We start from the raw sequence: 23,353 nt of genomic DNA on the forward strand, positions 1-23,353 counted from the left end.
AAGTACATGATATCTAGTTCTCTCTCCTTAGCTCATCCAAAAAATTTAAATGGACTGTCAAAGCTAAACTGGAGACTGGTTACAGTCGAAAACTCTACGTGGGCTTGTGTGATCAAATCTAACTATTTGAGTAACCAGAATAAGAATATCAAGTGTGCTAGTGTAAACCAATTTTCAAAGACTTGGATAACCAATAAAACTGGGGGTGCAATTTTCTATTTAAGGGTTAAGATGGATTGTCAATTGTGTGAATTCAGTGGACTTCTGGGGAGATAAATAGTCAATACTTGGGGCTCTCAAATTCTTTATGCATAATGCATAGTCCTTTGAATAGAAATGAAAACAAGCTTATGGTTAGACTAATTAGCCAAGTTCTCACTTCAGAAAGGAGTTGAAATTTTCGACTGTCTTTCAATGTTCCATGACTTCTCATGTCTATGAAACTCTAAAAGCTATCCATCTAATAATTCTATTCTCTTTGAATGAGGATATAATAGCTTGGGCCTAGATATCTCAAGGAGAGTTCCCTCTAAAAAAAACTTATATTTCTGCTAAAGGATTAAACCTTTGAACATGGAAACTAACCTATTCAAGTAGATTTGGAAGGCTCATGCCTTCCCTAATTAGTGCAAATTTTTCTGTGACCGCGTCGTAATGGAAGCAATTCTATGAAGTTATAGGTTCAAGTGGTTTCATCACTCCCTCTCTAAGTTGTTCTATTTGCGGAAGCTCCATAGAATCCATCTCCCAAATTGTTCGCAACGTAACTGTAGTTTTGTCAAAATTTTCACGTCTTAATTGAGCATTCCCAAAGCATTGATTTCTTCTCAATTGTCCGGCAAGATCGGTTAGTCAAATTTTGGTGTTTTTATTAGATATCTGGAAATTGTGGCTTCATAGCAATCAATTCCTATTCTAAACACAAGTAACATTGAATAATATTCATGATACTCGTTTCAAAAGAGCAATGGAGTACAGCACCGTAACACTCCCAAAGCCAATGAGGGGCAATACCACATATATCCAGATGAAGTGGTATAAATCAAGTGAAGATTGAAATAAGTTAAACACAAATAGTTCATCGCTAAGGTTTACTCTTGCTAGACACGGTTGTAGACGGGTATTAAATGTTAAACCAAGAGCTACCAGCAGAGATGCTTTTTTTTTTTTTTTTGTTATCTTTATATGTTTCTAAAGTAATGTTTAATCAGATTATAAGGATTCCCTTCTCAAAAAAATAAAATAATAAAATAATAAAATAAAATAAAAGAAGAAGAAGATTATAAGGATTCTTTTACACGTGCGTAACTTTTTTTTATTATACATTGGTACAATATAAAAATTAATTAAGAGATATTGATAACAATGGCGGCCTTGTAAATGACAAATGTTTACCCTTGACGGCCTTGTATAAGTTTATAGCCTCAACTCAACTCTTATTAAACCCAGTGATAAGACTAGAGTTTTTTTTTTTTAGGTGAAAGAATGGGCACTAACGTTCTGCTTACTACAGTGAAGATCAGGAGGACTCAAACCCAAAATTAAAGTCTTGTTGACTTAAGGCCTAGCCACTAAAACATTTGCCGCATTGATAATAACTGAAATTTCAAGTTATTTAAAATGAATCAAAAACAAGAATAAAAAGTCATTTCCTTTTGTCAAATCATCAATCACTATAGTGAACAGGATTACGAATTTACGATTTCAAGTTAGGGGCCAAAACATGAAAATTCAAACTAACATCCACAAAAGAAAATATACAAAATAATTGCTTTTTTTTGCACACTATTATACAATTATATGCCAAAATGGAATACAATATTCTTTTGAATCCCAAAGATCATTTTTTTCAGTGCCTTTTAAGCTATGTTTATTTCTCCTCGCTATGAAAGGCTAATTCTTTTATCAATGATTTTGAGTAAAACTACACATATTGCACCACACATCTTTATCAATCTAGAAATCAATATATAATGGGAACTCCAATGAGTATTTCCATGTCTTTGTAAAGGCCAATATGGTTAAATCCCCCTATCAGTCTTGAGATCATCAATGTTAATAATATGTGCAATTTCAGCAGCTTTGAAAATTTTCAATTGATCATTACGCTTGCATAAAGCATCAATAATATGACAATAAAAGTAGGTCTAGTAAAAAAAATTGATAATGGGGATAATAATATATGCTATTTTTCAAAATTTAAGTTTTTAATCCATTCCATTTATCTTGCATATTGCTTGGACCGTTGTATCCTTATACTTTTGAACATATAAACTATGAGACATAATGTTAGCAACAAGAAAAATCCCAAAAAAGCATCCTCACACCAAGCCATTATCCACAAATCTTAAAGCCATAGTCGCCATTTGATCAAGTCATCACAAGATTCATCAAAAACTGTGCAAAACTTTGCATCACCAATATCTTAACGATGAATCTTGTGATAAGTCAATGAAAGAGGAAATGGCTATAATTTTAAGATTTATTAATAAAATTGGTTGCGTGAAAACGTTTCTTTTTTTTCTTTTTTTCTTTTTTTTTGGGCTTATTCATTTCATTGGCACAGGGGCATCAACCCTAAAAAATGGTGTGTGTGTGTATATTCTTTAGTATATCTAAACTCTATCATCATAGTTTAGATATTCAAAATATTTGAGAATAAAGGATATGATGGTGCAACTAATATGCAAGGTAAAAGAATTAGATTACAAGCTTTTATTTCAAATGATTTTTCATATGCTTACTACATACATTATTTTGCACATCATTAGTAATTGAAATTAGTAGCAACGTCAAAATAAGTTATCTTCATTCATTATTTTGTTTTACTAAATTTATTTCAATTTATCAATATTGTTGCTTCATGTAAGCATAACTAGCAATTGAAAGTTTTCAAAACAATAGAAGTTGTACATATAATTTACTATGATGAGCTCAAGACTAGAAATAAGACTTAATTAAGTTGGCCCTTTACAACAAGCTAGAGATACTCATGAGTTCACATTTTAGATCGGTTTTTACTTTTTAGCCTAATAAAGATGTTTAGTGCAATATGTGTGATTTTATGCAAAATCATTGATGAAGAAACAACTCCTTGATAACTGCAGAGAGAAGTATACTCAACTTATGAGTCATTGACTTTGTTTGAATTTGTTTGGTCTTGCATTTCATGAAAGACAATATAGAGATCATTGATTTACTTTATCAATTTGTACAATTTTCAGTCCCAAGAAATTTTTAATGTCATGCATCTTGTTTCATCTACTAAAACACTTGAACAAAAATTCTTAGATGATGGACAAGATGACTTACAATCATTTTGTGGGGCACGTAACATAAATATTTCAAATATGAATGCTCATTATGCGAGAGACGAACTCAAGATCATCATTAACAATATGACTTTACAATTGAGCATCATTATCGAGTAAAAATTTTTTTTAAGCTACAATAGTTTAGATTCAAATTTAAAGGAATTAAATCATCAACTTAGGGAGCATGCAATAGAGTTATTTATTTAGCCCAACTCTAGATTTTTGAGAGGCACAAAAATTTTTTAGAATCAAATTCAATTAGGACTATATGCATAGTTCGAAACGGGCAGATTAAAAGAAAGTTTTTCAACCAATCCACGGCAGGTTGGAAAAGTTTCAAATCGTTGTGGACTCACCAACCTCCAAAACCAACAAGTTAGTTGAAAATTTACCTTTCTTGACTTGATGGATTGATGGGTTAGGTGAGTTAGTTTTTAGTTATATGTACGTAGTATACTAAACTTTAAATATTTACCATTTATGGATAAATTTTAGAAGTTGTATTTCCTCTCAATCCTATAAACTATTGAAGGAAACATAGGTGACCTATTTTCACATAAATCAAAGTACACATGTCTTAAGCTATAATATTATATCCATGTTACTATGTATGTTTATGAATATGTTGGAAAAGAGTAAATAATTCATTATTCATATTAACAGGAGCAAATTATGGAGTTAAAAAAGAAAAGAAAAAAAATTAGATTTGATACAAAATAAAGACTAAAGAGAGATGAATATATAAAAGTGGGTTGCCCACACAAGGTTAGCTCGATTGGTAGGCCTTGGGTGTGCTCCCTCAAAGTCCCGAAATTGAGTCTTGAGATACCTTAGGAACAGTTTTTGCAGGTGGCATTGTGCATTCGAGGTTTACTCGACAAGGGTGAGTCCAAAGGGTTTGCCTTGAAGAGGTTCCCGTCATCAAAACATATATATATATATATATTAACATAAAGAGATAAAGAGATGCAATCTAAGAGAGAGGAGTCAAAGAAAATGAAGTCAGGTCTAAGAAAAGGAGAGATGCTGAGAGTCTAAGACATACCAGAATGACGTTGAAGCATGCTGTCATGGAGTGGAGCGGATTGGGCGGTGAGGCAATGTCAACATGGAATGAACCTTAGACCGTTGGTGATCACTAGTGCCTGACATTGGAAAATCAGGGCGGCTCATGGTTGAGTTGAGAGCTTGGACCGTTGGAACTCCAATGGTAGACAACTGCATGAAAAGGTGAAGCCGAGGAGATCATCAAGTAATAGGCTAGTGGATCACATCCTCTAACACTCTTCTATTCAACTAGTATAGGTTTTTTTTTTTTAATAAATCAATAGATATTTGATATAGGACATAGTTTTCTTCCAAACTGATTTGAGAAAAACCATCAATGAGTATTATTTAAACAAGTCGTATTACCCAATAAATATGTAATGTGTAATTACAAAGCCATCCTGGCAAGCTAAGCTCCCCCAGTTTGATTATTATTCTTGATTTTACTTATTATTATAAAAACAACTTACTATCAAGTGAATGGTTTTATCCAAGTGAATTGAAGGTAAACTTTTTCCTTTGATATAAGGGGATTTTGTTTGTTTGTTTGCTTCTTCTTCTTTTTTTTCTTTTTTTCTTTTTTTTGTTTGGGCTAATTTTATTTTATTAAGGTGCCAAGAATTACGTGGAGAGCAGACAAGAAGGGTTTTGTCGGGTTTGATTCTAAAATGTCTCTCTCTCACACACACACAAACAATTGACGGGGTGTCGTAAATTATTCAACAATGGCACAAAAATAAACCTAAGAATGTAAGATGTTAATAATGGTAATGTAGAAATTTTGGACTATATATAACGCAGCAATAGGATCATATAAAAAATAACTCGAATAATATTAAGTTTATTTAGTACTCACAAAGTTCGTAGAATTGCTGAGCAACATGCCTGTAGTGCAGTAGTGGTGTAACTCCCGTTCAAGTTATAAAGTTAACAACACATTGGGCTTTGGAGGAGAATATTGAAGCTCTATTCCATTTCCGTCTCTATCTCTACCTTGGCTTCACTATCTAAGCCAGCATTTATGGCTTCCACAAACTCCTTATTGCAGCCTTATCACATCTCATTGCAATGCCTCTCGAATCTAGTTAGTTTCAATCTTGCTACAGTTGGTATGAATAGAAAAAATCTTATAGCTTGAGTTCCTATCAAATTCCCCTGTTTTTGGTTTGATGTCATCATCACCAATCTCAACAACATGAAAAAGCTTCTTTTCAGTAACAGCCTAATATCTGCTGGATGACCTCTGAAAGATTTCATAAAGGAAGCTAGAATAGTTAGTAAGGAATACAAACAACCCAACTACCAACAAGACAACGAAATGGTAGGTTCCAATTAACTAAACTGATAAAGTTAGTAAGGAATAGAAACAACCCAACTACCAACAAGACAACGAAATTGTAAGTTCCAATTAACTAAACTAATAAAGTCTTGTCATCAAATAAAGAATTTTGGGATATCACTCCTACACCAAAAAGAGAAATCATTATGTGGCATATGGGAACAAGGAAGGGTGAACACAAACATTCACAAACACATGGATCCAACTCAATCAAAGCAACATGTATACAAGATTAAAAAACAAAAACATACAAACCAATCTAAACTAAACCATCAACCTTCCTTTTGATTTACAACAACAATAAAGTCTTAATCTCAAAACTTATGGGATCGAGTATAAATCCTCAACAAACCAATCGAGATCAACCACATGAATTCTTTTGTATCATTCTACCCTATCTAAAATCATACTCTCTACTAAGGGAAAAACTTCCAAATAGCTTTTGATGTGATACTCTTTAATACAAACAAAATTAGGTACAATTTCTTAGGAGGTTTTACCTGTTTGCCACCTCCATAATCAACATGTCATTTTTTACTAACATGCAGCTAACTTAAATCCACAATTCATAATCACCACACAAAAAAGAAGTATGCATATATATATATATATATATTAATAAACTTTTAACTATTTCAGTGTAATATCAAACTACAGCCACCAATCCTTTCCTTTCTCAGCCGGGCACAACATATTGGGGTTTCAACTGCAAGCACAAGGTTGTACAAATCCCACAAGATCCATCAACAAGGAAAATTAATTATTCAAAAGAAGTTTAAAATGTCCAAAATTACATTAACAATATGCCATTTACCAGAAAATTGAGAACAACTAGTCTTACCAATCCCTAACAAAATCAACGCTACTTCAGCAGACATTGAAATCAAGATGCTTGTGGAGAAGTTGAATATCAAGATCAAAAGCACTTTTTAACAATAAAAGTGTCTCCCCAACCAAGATTTATTGTTAAACTCCTACAAGCATTGAGTGACAGAAGCAATCATGACAAAGCCTGCATACTCTTTCTTATTATTCTCTGTGGATACTGGATCTAAAGGATTCCCATATGTACATCTTCTCACAAGCCACAACAACATCATCCTTCAGCAAGCATGGTGTTAACTCTATTTTGCAAGCAACAAACATGCTCACAATTGCAAGTGTATGTGAAATAGCACCATTGCATTGAAATGCACATGCAAATATACATCATGAAGCCTTATAGTGAATAAATATTATACATGCTATAAATCATCGACATGTAATTAACGTGAGGTGCAGTAAACTAAGAGGGAAAGAGAGATATCTTGTACCCAATTGCAACGATCACAGCAAATAGCACCAGATGCAACAATGCTAAGATAGTAAGGCCATTCTAGATATATATGGAGAAGAATGCTAAAGAAATCGCTCATTTTAAAGACCGATAATTGATTCCCCGGAGCAAAAGACTATGATGAAGATGACTTCAGAAGTAGTAGCTTAATAAAAGATACTATCTAATCAATTCAAAGGCTGAGGGACTCGATTGTGATGATGGAACCAAAGAAGATTTTGAACAAGTCAAAAAGGATAACATAGGTGTAATTATAAGTAACATTATCATCATAAACAAGCAGAAATAGCCAAACATTGTGAATTTGTGACATATATACACAAGTAACACTACGTACGTGATCTAGAAAGATACAACATAGGCAGTAACATTCATTAATGTTTTATATCAAACATAGCGTATATACATGGTTACCACTATTACCAAGATGCTCATCAAAAAACAAACAAAAAAAAAAAAAAAAAACACCACTATTACCAAGATTCACAGGAATTTTATAATCACAGGAAATAAAAAGTATTATTATATATATATGATAACGTGGTACGTACCTGGAGGCTAATGGAATCCATGAATGTAAAAGGTCGGTGATTCATGTGAAACCCTAAGGCCGTACTAGGGTTTGATGAGAACATCTTCAATTTGCGTTGACTCTCTTTTCTTGGTCAGCACACTTGTTTTGGTGGATCCAGATTTAACATGACGTAAACTGTGGAACAATGTGATTACAAACTAAATTAGATTGTTGATGTTTAATTGTGTATTAATTAATTAAATACTATTTTATGAATAAAAAATTAAGGAAAAAAAAATACAAGCGTTGTATTTTTTTTTTTATAATTAAAAATATTACTAGCTGAATCGAGAAAATAAAATGAGGATCAATTCAGATTCCAATCGGTTAAACAGACTAATTGGGGTTTTTTTTTGGTTTTTTTTTTGGGGGGGCTTCAGTTCGATACAATATCTAAAGGTTTTAATCCAAAGGATTGGTGGGCCAAACCCAGAAGTGGGCTTTGCCTGGGCCTAATCGTAGCACACTAGATTAATTTGATATATTACCAAGAAAATGGGTTATTCATTAATTTAATGTCTAAAGAATTTTTCTAAACCCGGAAGGACCATTAATGCATTCATTGGGCCATTGCATTTCAACCATTAATATCAAAGTTGTTTAAGTGGGCTTAAAAATTGGGCTTATGTCCATTTGCTTCCTTCTTTTTCACATGCCCGGTCCTTTCTTTGCTAAAAATACTTGCTTGAAAAAATAAAAAATAATTTAAGTCCCTCATCCTTCTTGCTACTCCTTTATGCGCTTGTGGAGTAAACAAATGGTGCTTAATCTGAATTCAGTTCATGAAATCAAAACCTAATTGATGAAAAATCGACATTATTGCAATTGCCATTGGAAAATTCAAATGAAACTAGCGATCCATAAAATGTTAAAGATGCATCTTATATATATATATATATATATTGTATATCATGTAGCAAGAAGGCCTGATTGGTCCATCGCAAGTGGTTTTAAGTTGTGTACATATTTAGTCCTTTTTTGGGGCTTGAAGCGCATATGTACAGTATCTTAGATGTTGTTCCTTAAGTTCTCATCTTAAAATTCTGTCATGTAACTACTTAACTAAAAAAATACACTTCTATCCCATGAGAAAAAATTCACAGCAAAATCTTAAGATGAGAACCTAAGGAACAATACCTAAGAACTGTACTTAAGTCTTGCCCTTATTTATTTATCTTGGGTCCAAATAAAAAATTAATACTGATTTGTGCTAATCGAGTCCAGGACAAGAAATAATTTTCAAACCAAGGCTGGCCCTAACCTAAGCCCTGAAATTGCAACATCTCACGGGCACAGTTTAGGGCCCAAGAGCATACTAACGTTTAAGAACCCAAGTATTCAAAATCCTAAACCTTAAACTAGAAGTATCCTGCACTGAATTTTGATAGATGGTGTGATTTTCTAGTATTTAAAAGATTTAGCAATATCATAAACTACTGCGGCACACATTACCTCATGTATATAGAAGTTTGTAAAGAGATATCAGATTTGTCATTTTCCCCAACATCCTTGTATTATACTAGAAATATAGCCTTGACTCTCCTACTAAAAGAAGCAGCAATACCTGTGACATTCCAAGTTACATTGAGAATGAACCCCCAAAAAAAAAAACAGATGATAAAATCATTTCCCCATGACAAAATAAATCAATCGCTACAAATGTCTAACAGCCTTTAATTAAATCTTAACTTTTTTTAGTAAGGAAAAAAGCACTAGGGTACCAAAGAAGTATAGCCGCTACCCCTTATAAATGCGGATTTGTTAGTTATTTAGCAATTACACAAAAATATATACATATAGCCTATGTTAGTAATACTAATAAATATGCAAGTATTGGTGCGTTTAACTAAGAAGCACTATGATCATTTAAAAAATGAACTGAAATGATATATAGTCAATTGAATATAACTTACAAATGTGTTGGAAACCCCTTTCTCTGTCAAAGGACACACACACGCAACACACAGAGCAAGATGTCTGTAGTGGCATGAAACTCCAATTTAAGTTCAAAAGCTCACATCTTCCTTTGTTTTTTTATTGAAGAAGAATACTCTAGCTCTATTCCATGTTCCAGCTCTCTCTCTATCCAGGCTTCACTATCTATCTCAGCATTTACCTCTTCTACAAACTTCTTGTTTGCTGCTGTGTCACGTCTCCTTTTAATTGCCTCTCTGATCCTGTTAGTGTCAATCTTCGTATGGTTATTATGAACAGAAACAATCTTATAGCTCGAGTTGCAATCAGACTCCACTCTTTGTGGCTCGATCTGACCATCACCATCCTCAACAACACTACTAGCACTGCCACCATCACTCATCTGACATGGTAAAGCTTCTTTCACACTAAGACAGTTGTCAACTTTTTCCTGATTCAGGCTACTATTAGACTTTACACCTCCAGCCTCCACCAGGGTTCCATGGCTAGAATGGCAATCAGAAGTTGATCCACTTGAAATGCATGTTTGATTGCTACTAACCACTGACTTTTGAGCTAAAGCTTCAGATTGAGTGTTCCTCCCACATGCAGTTCGTGGTGCTTTTTTTTGGTCTTGCTTTAACAACTTAAGCATCATCTGCTGGATGACCTCTGATGAAAGGATTCATAAAGTTAAAAAGACTATCTGAAGAATTTAACAATCCAACCGCCAATAAAACCAGAGAGGAGAAAGTTGAAAACAATGACACAGCAATTCAACCAACCAGTACACTAGAAGAAGAGACTACAATTAAACCACATCATCCATGCTTTAGAGGGAGGGAAAAACAAACAAACAAACAAAGAAATAAAACAGGACAGGAAACTCAAATACATTGTCAGGCATCAACCATAACTCTTACAAACGGTCTTCTGGTTTTCATTAAATATATCTCCTAGGTCCAGATTACATAGTAGAAAAACTAACATGCAGCTGATTTCAATCCACACAAGTCATAATTCATGATATTTAAGTACAAATTATTTTGAGATATATCATGACAAACCTTTTAACTGTTTCGGTGCTACTTCAAACTCCAGCCACCAAACCTTTCTCTTCTTTGTAAGCAGCTCCATATTTTGTAAAACAGTGGCAGCAAGGAAGATGGAACCAGCAGCAATATAATGAGGTTTATACTGCAAGCACAATGTCGTCCGAAGCCTACACATTACATTCACAGGAGACTTTAATTATCCAAAAGATCTATAAATACCCTGATTCACATCTATGCTATGCCGTACACCAAGAATATGATGAGAGAACTAATTCTTACGAATCATTCACAAAATTCCATGCTACTTTAGAAAGGTCAGACAGCTCCAATGTCTTTAGTGCTGCAACAAGAGGCTTGTATGGAAGTTGACTATCGAGATCAAATGCAATTGTTGACAAGAGAAGTCTCTCCCCAAGTAAGATTAATTCCTTCTGCTTATCAAAAACCTCCTACAAGCACAAAGTGGGAAATAAGAAATCATAATCATGGCAAATATAGAAAGTCAAAATGAAGAATGGGCATTTCTACTTACACTTTGTTTCTTTATTCTTTGCTGGGCTAAATTGTCCCATTCATACATCAACTCATAACCCGCAATAACGACATCCTTCAGGAATCGTGGTGTCTCCTCCATTTTGGAAGCAAGAAACATGCTTGCAGTTGCAATTGTCTGTAACATGGCACTACCAAGTTTAAGCGATAAATATAACTAATAGATAAGCAAATCTTTTCAAACTTCCACATTTGGCATGCCAAGACAAGCTAGATTCACTAAGAAGAAAATTATCATAGAATTTTGGAACCATATCAATTTTCAAGAATATTTAAAATTATTTACTCTTTAAGAGTATATGTATATGACATAATTTAAAATATAACAAAACAGCACAGATACGCATATCCTGTTTTAAGAACTAATCAGATTTTGCTGACGTGCCTCATAAACTATGAAACCCATCTCACCATGCAAAACTTTACCATAGGGATAAAACAAGCAAGAATAAACTACAGCACAAGCACACTAACTGTAGTAAGCAAAGGAAATAAAAAAAGATCCATAATCCTCCTTGTGTTTGTCTTCTAACTAATTTCTCCATCTATCCTTCCATGTTGTTTACTGATCCAATTGCAGATAACTGAGCGTCTATAAGTTAAGGGAGTTCGGGTGATTTGGGCAGGAATGAAACAGGGGGAGTTATCTACAAAGCATTTGAATTTCCCCTTTCAGTTGAAATAGTTGAAAATCTTCTTATTGGATTCTTTTTTCTTTTTCTTTTTTTCATTTATACACACACACACACACACACACACACCCACACACAAATATATATTCTAAGAATGTTCATCACAAGAACAAAAATTACAACTTCCTGGTCTGACGCATTTTAGTCATAAAGATAGTAAAGCAATATAAAATGGCTTATCAAAAAAGGAAAAGAAAAAGTAAAGCAATATAAAAATGTCTACCTGCCAATCATTCTTAGCATGAGATTGACGTATATAAAACCGATGGCACAACAGCATTCCACCTGCTATGGTCACCTGAGGCCTGAAAGGCAGACAGCATCAATCACTATCGTGGGTGAATATCATGCCATAAATTGATGGCACACAATCATCTAAGACGCTACTACATATGAAGGGAATAATCAACTACATTGTATCCAGTGTAATTAATACATTATGAGGACAAGAAGTTCACAGTAAATAGCACCGCAACACATATAACAAGGCAATTCAGAAGGGTATATAATTGGAGACACTTTAAGGGGCCTTTTGGAGAAGTCACAGTAACAAGTCATTCATTTCAAAAGCTTACTGCTCCTATCTTGGAGAACAAAGCATATTGAAGCAAAAAATGACTAGATCTAGTCAAAGAGGTGTTCAATCTTTTCCAAAACCCTTATCTTGGAGAACACTAATGGATTTTTGAACGAGTAAAAGGAACAAAAAGGTGTTATTCAGATAACCATTCATAAACAAGTAGACAGCTGTATCATGGGTCCAATCAACAACCAGATGCATGCTCCAAACATTACAAGTCTAAGAGTATGCAACATTGGCTGATATATAGCGAACCTTAAACCAGGTATGTGGAACAGCACAAATATAAATCAACATCTAATTCACATAGGCATTTTTAAACAAAGGCATAATTTGTATTAAAACTAGAGGGGGACGTAGATGACATGACCATCACTTATAAGAACAAAACACAATCACTAAGAACGGCATGTAATAAATTCAATTGGAAGCCTCGTGACTCAGCAAAAGAACATGTTTAAAAATAACAGAAACCTAAATTTTTTGGCAATACTAGGTCTAAGATGCCATTAATAATATAAATCAGAACATAAGCTTACACATTAATCTTCTTGCCAAGCTTCTGAAGAAATTGGCAATATGACTCCCGCAAGTGTGACTCATACTTGAAATCAATTCCATCCTTCCTGGAAGGGGATTGATCTTCAATTTCTTTTCTACTGAAATACCACTTTCGTGTATAGCTTGGAGCCTCTTCTGTCATATTGCAAATTCTTGAGATCCCCTGCTGATAAAAAACTTCTCAATGGAAGAAGATCCAAAGAATTCCAAAGTGACACCAAGAGCCTTGTAGCTCAATGGTGTTGCCTGGTGTTTCCAATGGAAATGTCCAAGGTCAACTCCCCCTCCTCTCCCACTTAAAAATGTATAATAATAAAAAAATGTGACAACTGACAACTGAACTACTGGTGCTTGTTAGAAACTTTCCCTCAGAAATTAATCACCTGCAGAGAAAAAAAAAAAAAAAACAAAGGTGAAAATGATATATCAATTAAATAAAGAAAAATCAACTAGGAAATAAGTTCCTGAGGAGCTCGAAAAAATGTGTAGTTGTACTAATAGAAAAGATCAAACATATTAACATACTCTGCCATCTACATGCACAACATCCAAAAGATAACCAACATATATTCCATAACTATTTACCCGACAAAGTTAAGTGACATCCCAAAAATTTTAACATTTACCATTGAATATTCAAAAGCCCGGATTGTTAATTTCAAATGCCAAATCACATGATTTTAAACAAGAAAAAATGTTCATACTAATCAATATGATCACGGCATACAAATTATGAATTCAATCTTGTAGGAATAATACAAATCCATAAATCAAATATAATAAAACCCCACCAAAAAACAAACAAACAAAAAAATAGATTGTTGAAGAAAAACACTATCAAGTAGCTATAAAACCCTAGAATTTATTGGCATTGGCCTATACCAGATTCAAACATTTGAAAATTCACACACAAAAAAAAAAAGAAGAAAGCAAAATCCAACATGAATTCTTTTCTAGTAACCAAATAAAGTAATCAATTTTGATTCATAAATGTCCACACACACATAGGGTTAATGGAATTCAAGAATTCTGACCCAGGAAAAATATGAAAAAAAAAAAAAATCAAAATCAAAATCACAACGAACGAACCAAACAGCTCCTCATATTAAATTAAGAAAAACAAAAACAAAACCTATAATACCGACGATTCCAAGGCATTTAAATTCAATAAGTGCGAAAAAGAGAAAATAATAATATTAATAAATATATATTTATATATATATATATATATATAGTCAAAAGCGCGTAATTCAGAAATTATACGAACACCGAAATATATAATTGGAATAGAAAATTGTATCAATTTTAATTCAGCTTCACTCGGATTCAGTGTTCAGAACCAATAAATCACAGGAAATAATTTTAATTAAAAAAAAAAAACTTGCAATTACCCAAATTTCCTTCTATTAATTATTGAAAATTTTCTGAGAAACCAAACGCAAAGAAAGATTGAGAGAAGAAAATAGTACCTGTGAGGCGCCGAGGCTGAGGGAACCGAAATACTAAATATCGGATTTGGAGCACAAAACCCTAATTTTTTTAAATCAAAAAAAATTTTAATTTTCTTTTTTGGGCTTTTGGGTGAAGTCCTTGGTTCCTAAGTTACCGTTTGTGAGAGAGAGAGAGAAAGAGAGTCAACTAATAAGTCAAGTAACTGTAGGTCTTCTAAGTTCTAAGTTCTAACCCTTTTTATCGAAGGAGGGTTGGTCGGTTAGTGACTTAAAGTGTAATTTTTTCTTGATTAAAGTATTACAACTTAAAGTTTAATTTAAGTAAACTAAGGATTTGTGATTATTTATGCAATTAAAATTTTTAAACTTTATATTTAAGCATTATCCTTTTTTTGTTAAAATATATATATTTTTTATATGAAAATCCCTTTATAAGTAGGTTCTTATATGCTATTCAAAAAAAAAAAAAAAGCTTAGGCACCTTATATTTTTTTTATAAACAAAAAATAAAGTGTATTATTTTTATGTTTAGTCAAGTATTGAGTAATGGTGATTTCAATTAATACAACTAGTAAAATTTCTTATCTTGAATTTCAAGTAATAAACTAGCCCAAGTAATAAATAAATAAAAACCTTATAGCCACAAAGAAAGAAGTTTTCTAAATATTTTATAATCTATGCGGACAACCTTTTTTTTTCTTTTTTCTGAATCTAAGTGAACAACTTAACACATATTTACTGGGATTAATATGCAGGTTAACATGACGACACATATAGATTTGATCTACACTTAAATAGCAGATGTACTCTTAACGCAATGGTTACTCTATAAATATAAATGCTTGTGAGGAGTGAGTGACAAGAGTCAGGATTTAAGTCTCCCGGAGGGAGACTCGAACACATATATATTTAAATTAGACTATAGTAGAATTTCTATCTTATATAAAAAATAAAAACAAAAAAAGCCATGCAGACCACTCTTCTTGGTTTTTTTTTTTTTTTTTTTTTTTACTTCATCGTGTAATGCAATGGAAAACAATTATATAAAAAATAAAAACAAAAAAAGCCATGCAGACCACTCTTCTTGGTTTTTTTTTTTTTTTTTTTTTTTACTTCATCGTGTAATGCAATGGAAAACAATTGAACTAATATTGTTCATGTCCGATTTCCAAAGGATATGAAATAGTTCCGTAAACCGATTGATAAAAGTTTGCCATATATTTTGAGGAAATAAATAAAAGATTTTAACTACATTGTTGCGTTGTGTAGCATTGTTAGGTAAATGAATCTATAGTCTCAAAAACCAACAAAAAAAAAAGGTAGATCTATATTCTCTGTTGAGAAATATCCAAAACAAAACTGAGAGTTGGAACTTTACTTACTAGTTCATTGTGTAGCATTGCTTCCTAACATTACTTCATGAACTTTGCTACATGTTGTCAAGTTCAAAACTGAGCAAGTTACTTCGATTCACTAAAATGGTTTGATTTCTTAAGGCGTGTTTCATTTCCATTCATCTAAAGGCTATCGCATCTAGCTTTTCTAGCCAGAAAAAAATAATAATAATAACAGGAGCTAATTATTCAGTAGCCATACATTATACACAAAAAGATCTAATTAGGAAGCAAATTTTTTCTCTCTACCCTCTTCTTTTTCATTAGTATTTCAGAGGCATATCTCAATACTATAATTGCTAGAGGAACAATTCTCGGAACAAGGGAAAAAAAGAATAGTCATCAGAACAAATGTCATTATTTTCTCATTAAAGGTCCGTTTGTTTTGGCTTCAAACGGTTTCCGAAAATTATTTTCCGGAAAATTGGGTGTTTGGCTGTTCCTTCAAATTTGGTCAAACTGAAAACCATTTCCGGTTGACCGAAAATAATGCCAAAAACGGGTGAAATGGATTTCCGGACTTATTTTCACTTCAAATGAAATTTTCCGGAAAAGAGAGAAGAGAGCATGAAGAGAGACCCAGCAACCTTCGACCCAGAGAGAGCACGAACCGGCGCTCCAAGCCCAGAGTCCATCGCCGGCGACCTTCGACCCACGAACCCACCAGTCGCACCGCGTCGGCGAGACCTAACGAGTCGCACTGCGAGACCTACGAGTCGCACCGCGTCGGCGAGACCCAGCGAGTCGCACCGCGAGACCCACGAGTCACACTGCGCCAGCGAGACCAAGCGAGTCGCACCGCAACGATCCGATCGAACCCAGTGGCCGGCGAGACCAAGTGAGTCGCACCGCAACGATCCGATCGAACCCAGTGGCCGGCGAGACCAAGCGAGTCGCACCGCAACAATCCGATCGAACCCAATGGCTTGACCGCAAGGATTGTTGCCGGAATTTGCGTTGTTGTTGCCAGAATTTGCGTTGTGTTGTTGTTGTTGTTGTTTTTTTTTTTTTTTTTTTTTTGGATGAACTGATTGTTGTTGTTGTTGTTGAGAATTTGGGTTGTGTTGTTGTTGTTGTTGTTTTTTTTTTTTTTTTTTTTTTGGATGAACTGATTGTTGTTGTTGTTGTTGTTATTGTTGTGTTGTGTTTTTGTTGCCGGAATTTGTTGTTGAATTGGGTGTGATGTTGAAATTTTTTGTAATAAAATTTGTTTGGATGCTGAGAAAATGTGAAAAATTTTCCGAAAAATAGCATTTTTAGAATACATCCAAACACATGAAAATATTTTCCACAACAATTTTCATAATTTAGCCAAACACTTAAAAATATTTTCCTTTTCCAGAAAATAGCATTTCCGGAAAATAAATATTTTCCGTAAAACGTTTTACACGAAACAAACACAGCCTAAGACATTGTCGACAATCATAAACCACACCAGGGCATGTCTTTGTCTGCTATAAACTTAAGCTAGCCAGTACTTCAAAACCTAACATCTCAAAACTTCTAATGTTTGGGGGCACTAAATAAAGATTGAACTATAGCCAGCAACATGAATACAGACAGAACCTTTTTTTTTTTTTTTTTTTGATAAGTTAATGCAGACAGAACCATTAACGGTGAGCCTGTTTGAATGTATCTGAAACATCATTCCTATATGTCTGCTACAAGGAAGTTCCCAGATAGCGATACCTGCATAAAGACATAAGTCAAATATTTACACTAGTTTCTCACTTAAACGTAATCCTAAAATTGAGAGGATGGGGAGGGAGGGCTTATGATTTTAAGTACCTTCTCGCCAAGCTTGAATGGTGGAAGACCCTTGTAAGGGCATGTACTGCACCGAAAAGCATCCCCCAGTCCACACTGCAGGTTGTATAAGAATTTTAGCGCATTGTTAGTAACATTTATGAAAAAGGGTGATTTAGATATTTCCAGCACAGTCAAGCAACAAGCAACTGCATGCATGACATAATGAAGGACAGCTTTGACGTTTTCATTGAGCCCTTGAGGTCTACTGTTACAAATTTTGTCCTTTGATCATCCTGTACTTCTAAAGGTTTTGATAAATAAAAAACCACTATAACCCAGTATCATTAGTTTACTTCTGCACAACCCCATTAAAGCATACAAGCTACATGTACAGGCATGCCACTTCAATCAGTCTTAAAGATAAATGCTAATCAACATATGCAGCCAAAAAGTGTCACTCCATGCAGCCACTAAAATTCATATCAAGCAATATAAGACATACACTGCCACATGCTGATTGGGGATTATTGATCTGCTCTGCAGTGACTCCCAACTGTACTTTCTGCTCTTCTTCAGCCCTTCCACATGTGCAGTTTTTGCAAGCTTTCCTAGTGCTTCCAACTTCACAATCATCAACTGCACGAGCATAATGTTAAATACATGGAAAGGTAAAAAGGGGGTAGGGGGCAGGCATCAGAACTCCCAAGACTTAACCAAACACCATTCAAGAAAGATAATGAGAACTGTTTTAGGCTCCTATAATATCTTACCCTGTGGTAGCTGTGGTTTCTTCAAGTCCTCTTCACTTAATAAGCTATCTTCATCAATCAAATCAAAATCATCATCAATCTGGACTTTGGGTAAAGTTTTGGTGGCCTTTTTTATGGCAAATGAAGAGCCAATCTTCCACGAAGGTTTCTTAGCCTTAACCTATGAACAAAGAAGAAGACAATTATCAACTACAAATATAAACCTCCCAATCAAGTTTACTTCTCCACATCCAATAAGAACTGAAAATAATAAACCTCTCTCTCAATCAAGGAAATGGTATAAGTATTCATTCTTTCATATTCATCATCTAGAAAGTAGCTGCAACCTGATGGAACCACCTACATACCTTTAAAATAATCAAAACCATCCACCCCAAATTATAACTGAAACTAAACATGGTGTTGAGGTCCAGAAACTTCATAAATTAAACTCCCATTCAAGTGGCAAAAAGAAAAGGGGTTACACAAACTGCGCACAAAAATACTAAATGGGCTTCTTCATCTTATTTGTCTTAATTACAAATAGCTGATAAAAATTAATAAATACGGTATTTATTCTTCACTCATCCTATCCATATCCACTTAAAGCTTCTTTGTTCTTCTGGTTTCGGATCTAATTTTAAGACCTTGTGTAATCAACTCACAGAGACTTTACAACACTTGGCTGGTCAGGCTCAGGATGGCTGGTTTACCTTCAAGCTCTTGGACCTTTTAACATTTTGTTTAATGATTACAGTTGTATAGTTGTCTACCTTTGTCAACGGGTGAGAAAGATAAGGAGTTTTTTGAAGATAAACTATCAGGAAGTTTATTCACTCTTAATGGTTTAAATCAATAAATGCAGTGTCCGTCCCTAAAGTTAATAGTCTGCAGAAGAAACTATTAGAATTCGTGAATGTTCTCATCCAAAATATTTTCCTGTAAAATCTATTCAGTTTCTAAATGAGGATCATTTGGGTTATATTACTAAGATATAACTTACTTATAGATTTATTTGCAGAATTGTGTGTTAGCACCATGTTAATCTGACATTCTCTACTGTGATTGAATCCTGCTTATAGATGGAAAGGAATTGGAGGAACTCAAAATTGGGAGCAAGGAAAAAGATAAACTTTATAGAGATGAAATGTGCAGGACTGCCAATTTCATAGAGGAAAAAGGTAAACATTTTGCTCAGCAGATTTTTAGGTGGCATTTGTCATTTTTATTGCTAAAGGCTGACAGCTTGCAACTCCTATGGACTGCTGGTTCATATGGGAAAATGAGAAAATATAACCAAATAAATTTAGATCACAACAATTATAGAAGAACTTCATTAGGCTTTGATTTCACTGTCTATTTATTACTTTGGAAGACATTTGAAGTTCAAGCATCAAAGCACCATAAGATTTGCATATACTACGGCTCAAAGAATAATAAAGTAGTTGGCCTTCGGAGCTATGCAGTTATAATCAGTTTTGGAAACAAAGCCAAATTCCTTACCATATGATATATACATCTTAAAATCTCCAATTTTTAGAAAGGGTTGCATTGAGGGGGTAGAGAACAAAATAATACCACTTTAAACAGGCTTAGACACAGAAACTTACCCCAAAAGACTGGACTTCTGATGGAACCGTTGATTTGAGAACTCCCACTTCTAAGAAACCCGCCAACAGTAACTTGCGCTCAAGAGCAGAGGCTATCTGTAAGAAAACCTATTAAAATCTATCACTTCAAACTAATTTCATATAATCACAAAACTTCAAACTAATTACCTTATCTGTTTCCCCCACAGTAGACTGACGATTCTTATGAACTAGGATTGTCCCACCAGGCTTCAATACTCTTAAGATTTCCTCAAACAACCGGTCAGTGGGAAATTCAACTGATCTACATATACAAATAACAGTCTCGAAAGAGGAAGACTCCACAGGCAGCTGATCTATTGTAAGTCAAGACCATATTCAGAAGAGAAATGAGAACAGAATATTTGATTTAGAACTACTATGGAAGCATTCTTAAAAAATTAAAAATTAAAAATTAAAAAAAAAATTAAAAAAAAAATAAAAAAAGGCTTGAATTTAAAAGACTCTGTAAGAAGGTCAGGTAAAAAAAAGGGCTAATCAAGTTATAAAATTATGTATCTTGTTAGTAGAGGCTTGTAAAACCAAGCTATTTATAATCTGAAAAGACTGAAATTATACAATAAATGGCATGAAGACTTCCCTATAAGAAGAAGCATAAGAAATGGCTAAAAATAATCATCATGATCCAAAATTTCTATAATTAAATTAAGAGGAAAAGAAGTAAGGAATAAACTAATTACCGGTTAAGTTTGTGAAAATAAAAGTGTTTATATATATATATATATATATATAAGTTGCTCAATCCAAATATGGTCTTGAATTTCAAAATTATTGTAGGAAAAATAAAATTCTATGCTCCCCAATTCTATATCACTGAGATATCAGGCTGAAGCCACAGAGCTTCTATGCATACACAAAGAATTCACATAACTAGACTACAAGCTACACAAACTACCTTCATACAATCTATTACTAACTTCAGCAAGAATTATGTATGTTAAATTCAGAATTGAAAAGGACACATTTGTTTATTGGATAAATAGAAGGGGGAAGAAAGTAACAAATCATAATACACTCCTGATATCATAGAGATAAATGAAAAAGAATCATGCCAATCCCCCATGAGAGAGAGAGTGAGAGAGAGAGAGAGGGAAAGGAAGGCGATAGAAGGTATAATGGACATTGTAGGTATGCAGAAACAGTCAAAAAGAGAAGCAAAAGCTAAGTTAAATAACATAAATGGAGAGAGATGAGTGTGTGTATTTTTTCAAGGATATTACTTCTATAATATTTAGATCTAGCGAATGGCTAGTACCCAGTAATAATAAGAAAAAAGATACACAGTCCCAGCAGCAACCTCAATTTGGATGAATAGGCACACAATTAATGCAGTCTAACTCAACTCTCAATGGATTACCCTATGTTTACATCTATAGAAATATGAATTGCACAGAGATCACTGTTACAAAACCCAAAAGAGGCAAGAAAGACATACTCAAAGAAGATGCTTGAGTGATAATTTTAGAATCACATTGTTCAACCCCTTGAATACCGAGCTCACTCACTGCAGTAGAAACAGCGTTAATTGAGAGAACCGAATCATCTGTAAATGCCAGCAGACTACCCTTCATTGTGGTGGTATCCTACAAAAGACCATATATCAAAATGTAAAATGTCCAGCTGCCCAATCAAATATCAATCTTTCTTTAACAGTTAAATAATGCTGGGTAAACTTCGCAAATAAGAATTTGAGAGACACTTTTGACACCCAATAATAATGATTAAAACACAAAAAAGAAGGATAATAAACAAAGAAGAAGAAAGAAAACTAAATACATATAGAACACATGATCAACACGAAAACAAAAAACCTAAAATAGTCGCATCATTCATATTACAGATATGATTTCATCTCCCTCTTCAAAATTTAAATGATATTTTTTTCTTAGTTTACAATAGAATATAGGAAAAGTAAATGGAGAAAATAAATTTAAAAAATGAAAGTCATATGTTGCATCCTGGGACTCATACATAAGTGGTGGGTATTGCCCCACTCAGTTCACACCACCTCAATCTCTTCTTTAGCAAAAACAATGTTGTAAATTACAGTTAATAGTACCTTAAAAAGCCGAGCGAGCCTTCAAGGTGGCCGCCAAGTTTCAATTGGAGAAAATGAGGGGGGAGGGATGGTTGCGTTAGGGTTTGGAAAATCTCTTATTATGCTGGTAAAACTCGTCCTTTTGAATAACCCTCTCTCTCTCTCTCAACTTTTTTTCTTTTATTCCTTTCCTTTCTAATTTTAGCTTCCCACTCTTAGCATCATTATAGTTGGGGAGGTGGGTTTTGAACTAGAGACATGGGCCACCACCAAAAATGCCATTACCATTGGACTATCACTTGAAACCCAATCTCGGGTTTTAGAACCAATTACAGATACAAAGAGAAAAAGTTCAATGACCAGAGTTCAAGGTTCCTCAAATTTATTAGGCTTTACTTCAAAAATTACACAAAGAGACAGATTACAGGCACACCCAAGTTAAGGAATTAATATGTAATCATCTTTTCTTCAACAAAAAAAAAAAAAAAGTAAGTCATCTATGATTGCTTCAAATTTTGCAATTTCATATATCCTACAATAATAGACATATACAATAAAAACGAATGAATAAACAAAATAAGCAAAGCTAACAACAACAACAACAAAAACTCTGCCAATCATCTGAGCTTAGATGTACAAAAACTAACAGAAACCGAGTCTAATATAACAATTTTAAATTATATGAGAAATTATTCTTAACGCAAAAAGAAAGCGTAAGATGCTCCAAAAAAAAAAAAGCATTCCAGTAAATAGAGACATAGATCAATAGAAAAATAATAGTAAAATTATAAACAATCAAAAAGAAAAACAACAAAGGCGATCAGAGAAAATGCGGTTCGATCTGCGAAAATTAAATAAAATAAATAAATAAAAACTAAGACGTAAAGAAAGAAAAAAATAAATAAGACTCACCATATGGATCAGATCTTGGAACAGAAGACGAAGAAGAAGAATCGAGAAAGCCTTGATTTTGGGGAAAGAAAATTAAAGAACAGTTTTCTGTTTGCCGACTTTTTTTTTTTTTTTTTTCTTCTCTCTAGAAAAGTTGCGAATGCTATTTGATTTTGAGGCAGTTGTGTTTGTAAAGAGAGACGGCGTTACGTTTGTAACGAGTATTTATTTATTTAAAATTGGGACACGAGGGATTTAAGTGGATGTTCGGCTGTGACGCACGCCACCACAATGAGACAATTCTATTCGCGTTCTCAACGCGTGGAGGCTCCGTGGGAGCGCAAAGTTTATGCGTGCTGCCAACTCAGCTGCACTTTTTTATTTTAAAAATATTATTACTATTATATTTTGGGGTGAGATACTCACGAAAAGGACCTGAATAGATACAACACTATATCTGGGCCATAG

The 23,353-nt window shown here is 33.7% G+C and overlaps 2 protein-coding genes across 4 annotated transcripts; both read right to left on the reverse strand.

Moving 5' to 3' along the window:
- Nucleotides 1-3,887: 3,887 nt before the first annotated feature.
- On the reverse strand, nt 3,888-14,634 carry LOC112011049 (cyclin-T1-3). 3 transcript variants are annotated; one of them, XR_002882824.2, is made up of 12 exons: nt 14,434-14,634; nt 12,943-13,347; nt 12,047-12,128; nt 11,112-11,249; nt 10,859-11,028; nt 10,592-10,746; nt 9,524-10,196; nt 9,063-9,174; nt 7,588-7,745; nt 5,218-5,604; nt 4,360-4,532; nt 3,888-4,216 (listed from the first exon to the last, which is right to left on the reverse strand). XR_002882824.2 is itself a non-coding variant. In XM_024043442.2 (7 exons), the coding sequence occupies exons 2-7, from the start codon at nt 13,104-13,106 to the stop codon at nt 9,625-9,627; spliced, it is 1,281 nt and encodes a 426-aa protein (XP_023899210.1). In that variant the 5' UTR covers nt 13,107-13,347; nt 14,434-14,634; the 3' UTR covers nt 9,476-9,624. The 3 variants fall into 3 exon arrangements, 1 of the variants encoding a protein (XP_023899210.1); XR_002882825.2 differs by lacking the exon at nt 9,063-9,174; XM_024043442.2 differs by lacking the exons at nt 3,888-4,216; nt 4,360-4,532; nt 5,218-5,604; nt 7,588-7,745; nt 9,063-9,174 and having other exon boundaries at nt 9,476-10,196.
- Nucleotides 14,635-17,128: 2,494 nt separating this feature from the next.
- LOC112011038 (anamorsin homolog) lies at nt 17,129-23,084 on the reverse strand. Its single transcript, XM_024043424.2, has 8 exons — nt 22,907-23,084; nt 21,392-21,539; nt 20,086-20,252; nt 19,918-20,013; nt 18,329-18,488; nt 18,061-18,194; nt 17,598-17,672; nt 17,129-17,498 (listed from the first exon to the last, which is right to left on the reverse strand). Exons 1-8 carry the CDS (start codon nt 22,907-22,909, stop codon nt 17,460-17,462), a joined length of 822 nt encoding a protein of 273 aa, XP_023899192.1. The 5' UTR covers nt 22,910-23,084; the 3' UTR covers nt 17,129-17,459.
- Nucleotides 23,085-23,353: the final 269 nt, after the last annotated feature.

This window comes from Quercus suber, unplaced genomic scaffold (assembly GCF_002906115.3).
Source record: "Quercus suber isolate HL8 unplaced genomic scaffold, Cork oak 2.0 scaffold_664, whole genome shotgun sequence".
In the NCBI taxonomy this organism is placed as follows: Eukaryota; Viridiplantae; Streptophyta; class Magnoliopsida; order Fagales; family Fagaceae; genus Quercus; species Quercus suber.

What these genes read in the sequence shown, in the direction of transcription:
- LOC112011049 (XM_024043442.2), bottom strand. Translation starts at nt 13,106, where the DNA reads ATGACAGAAGAGGCTCCAAGCTATACACGAAAGTGGTATTTCAGTAGA. An exon ending in ATGCTAAGAATGATTGGCAG is followed by an intron (nt 11,250 to 12,046) that starts GTAGACATTTTT and finishes GCCATGTTACAG; the next exon opens with ACAATTGCAACTGCAAGCAT. An exon ending in TGGAATTTTGTGAATGATTC is followed by an intron (nt 10,747 to 10,858) that starts GTAAGAATTAGT and finishes TGTAATGTGTAG; the next exon opens with GCTTCGGACGACATTGTGCT.
- LOC112011038 (XM_024043424.2), bottom strand. An exon ending in CACTCAAGCATCTTCTTTGA is followed by an intron (nt 20,253 to 21,391) that starts GTATGTCTTTCT and finishes GACTTACAATAG; the next exon opens with ATCAGCTGCCTGTGGAGTCT. An exon ending in CAGAAGTCCAGTCTTTTGGG is followed by an intron (nt 18,489 to 19,917) that starts GTAAGTTTCTGT and finishes CTTTGTTCATAG; the next exon opens with GTTAAGGCTAAGAAACCTTC.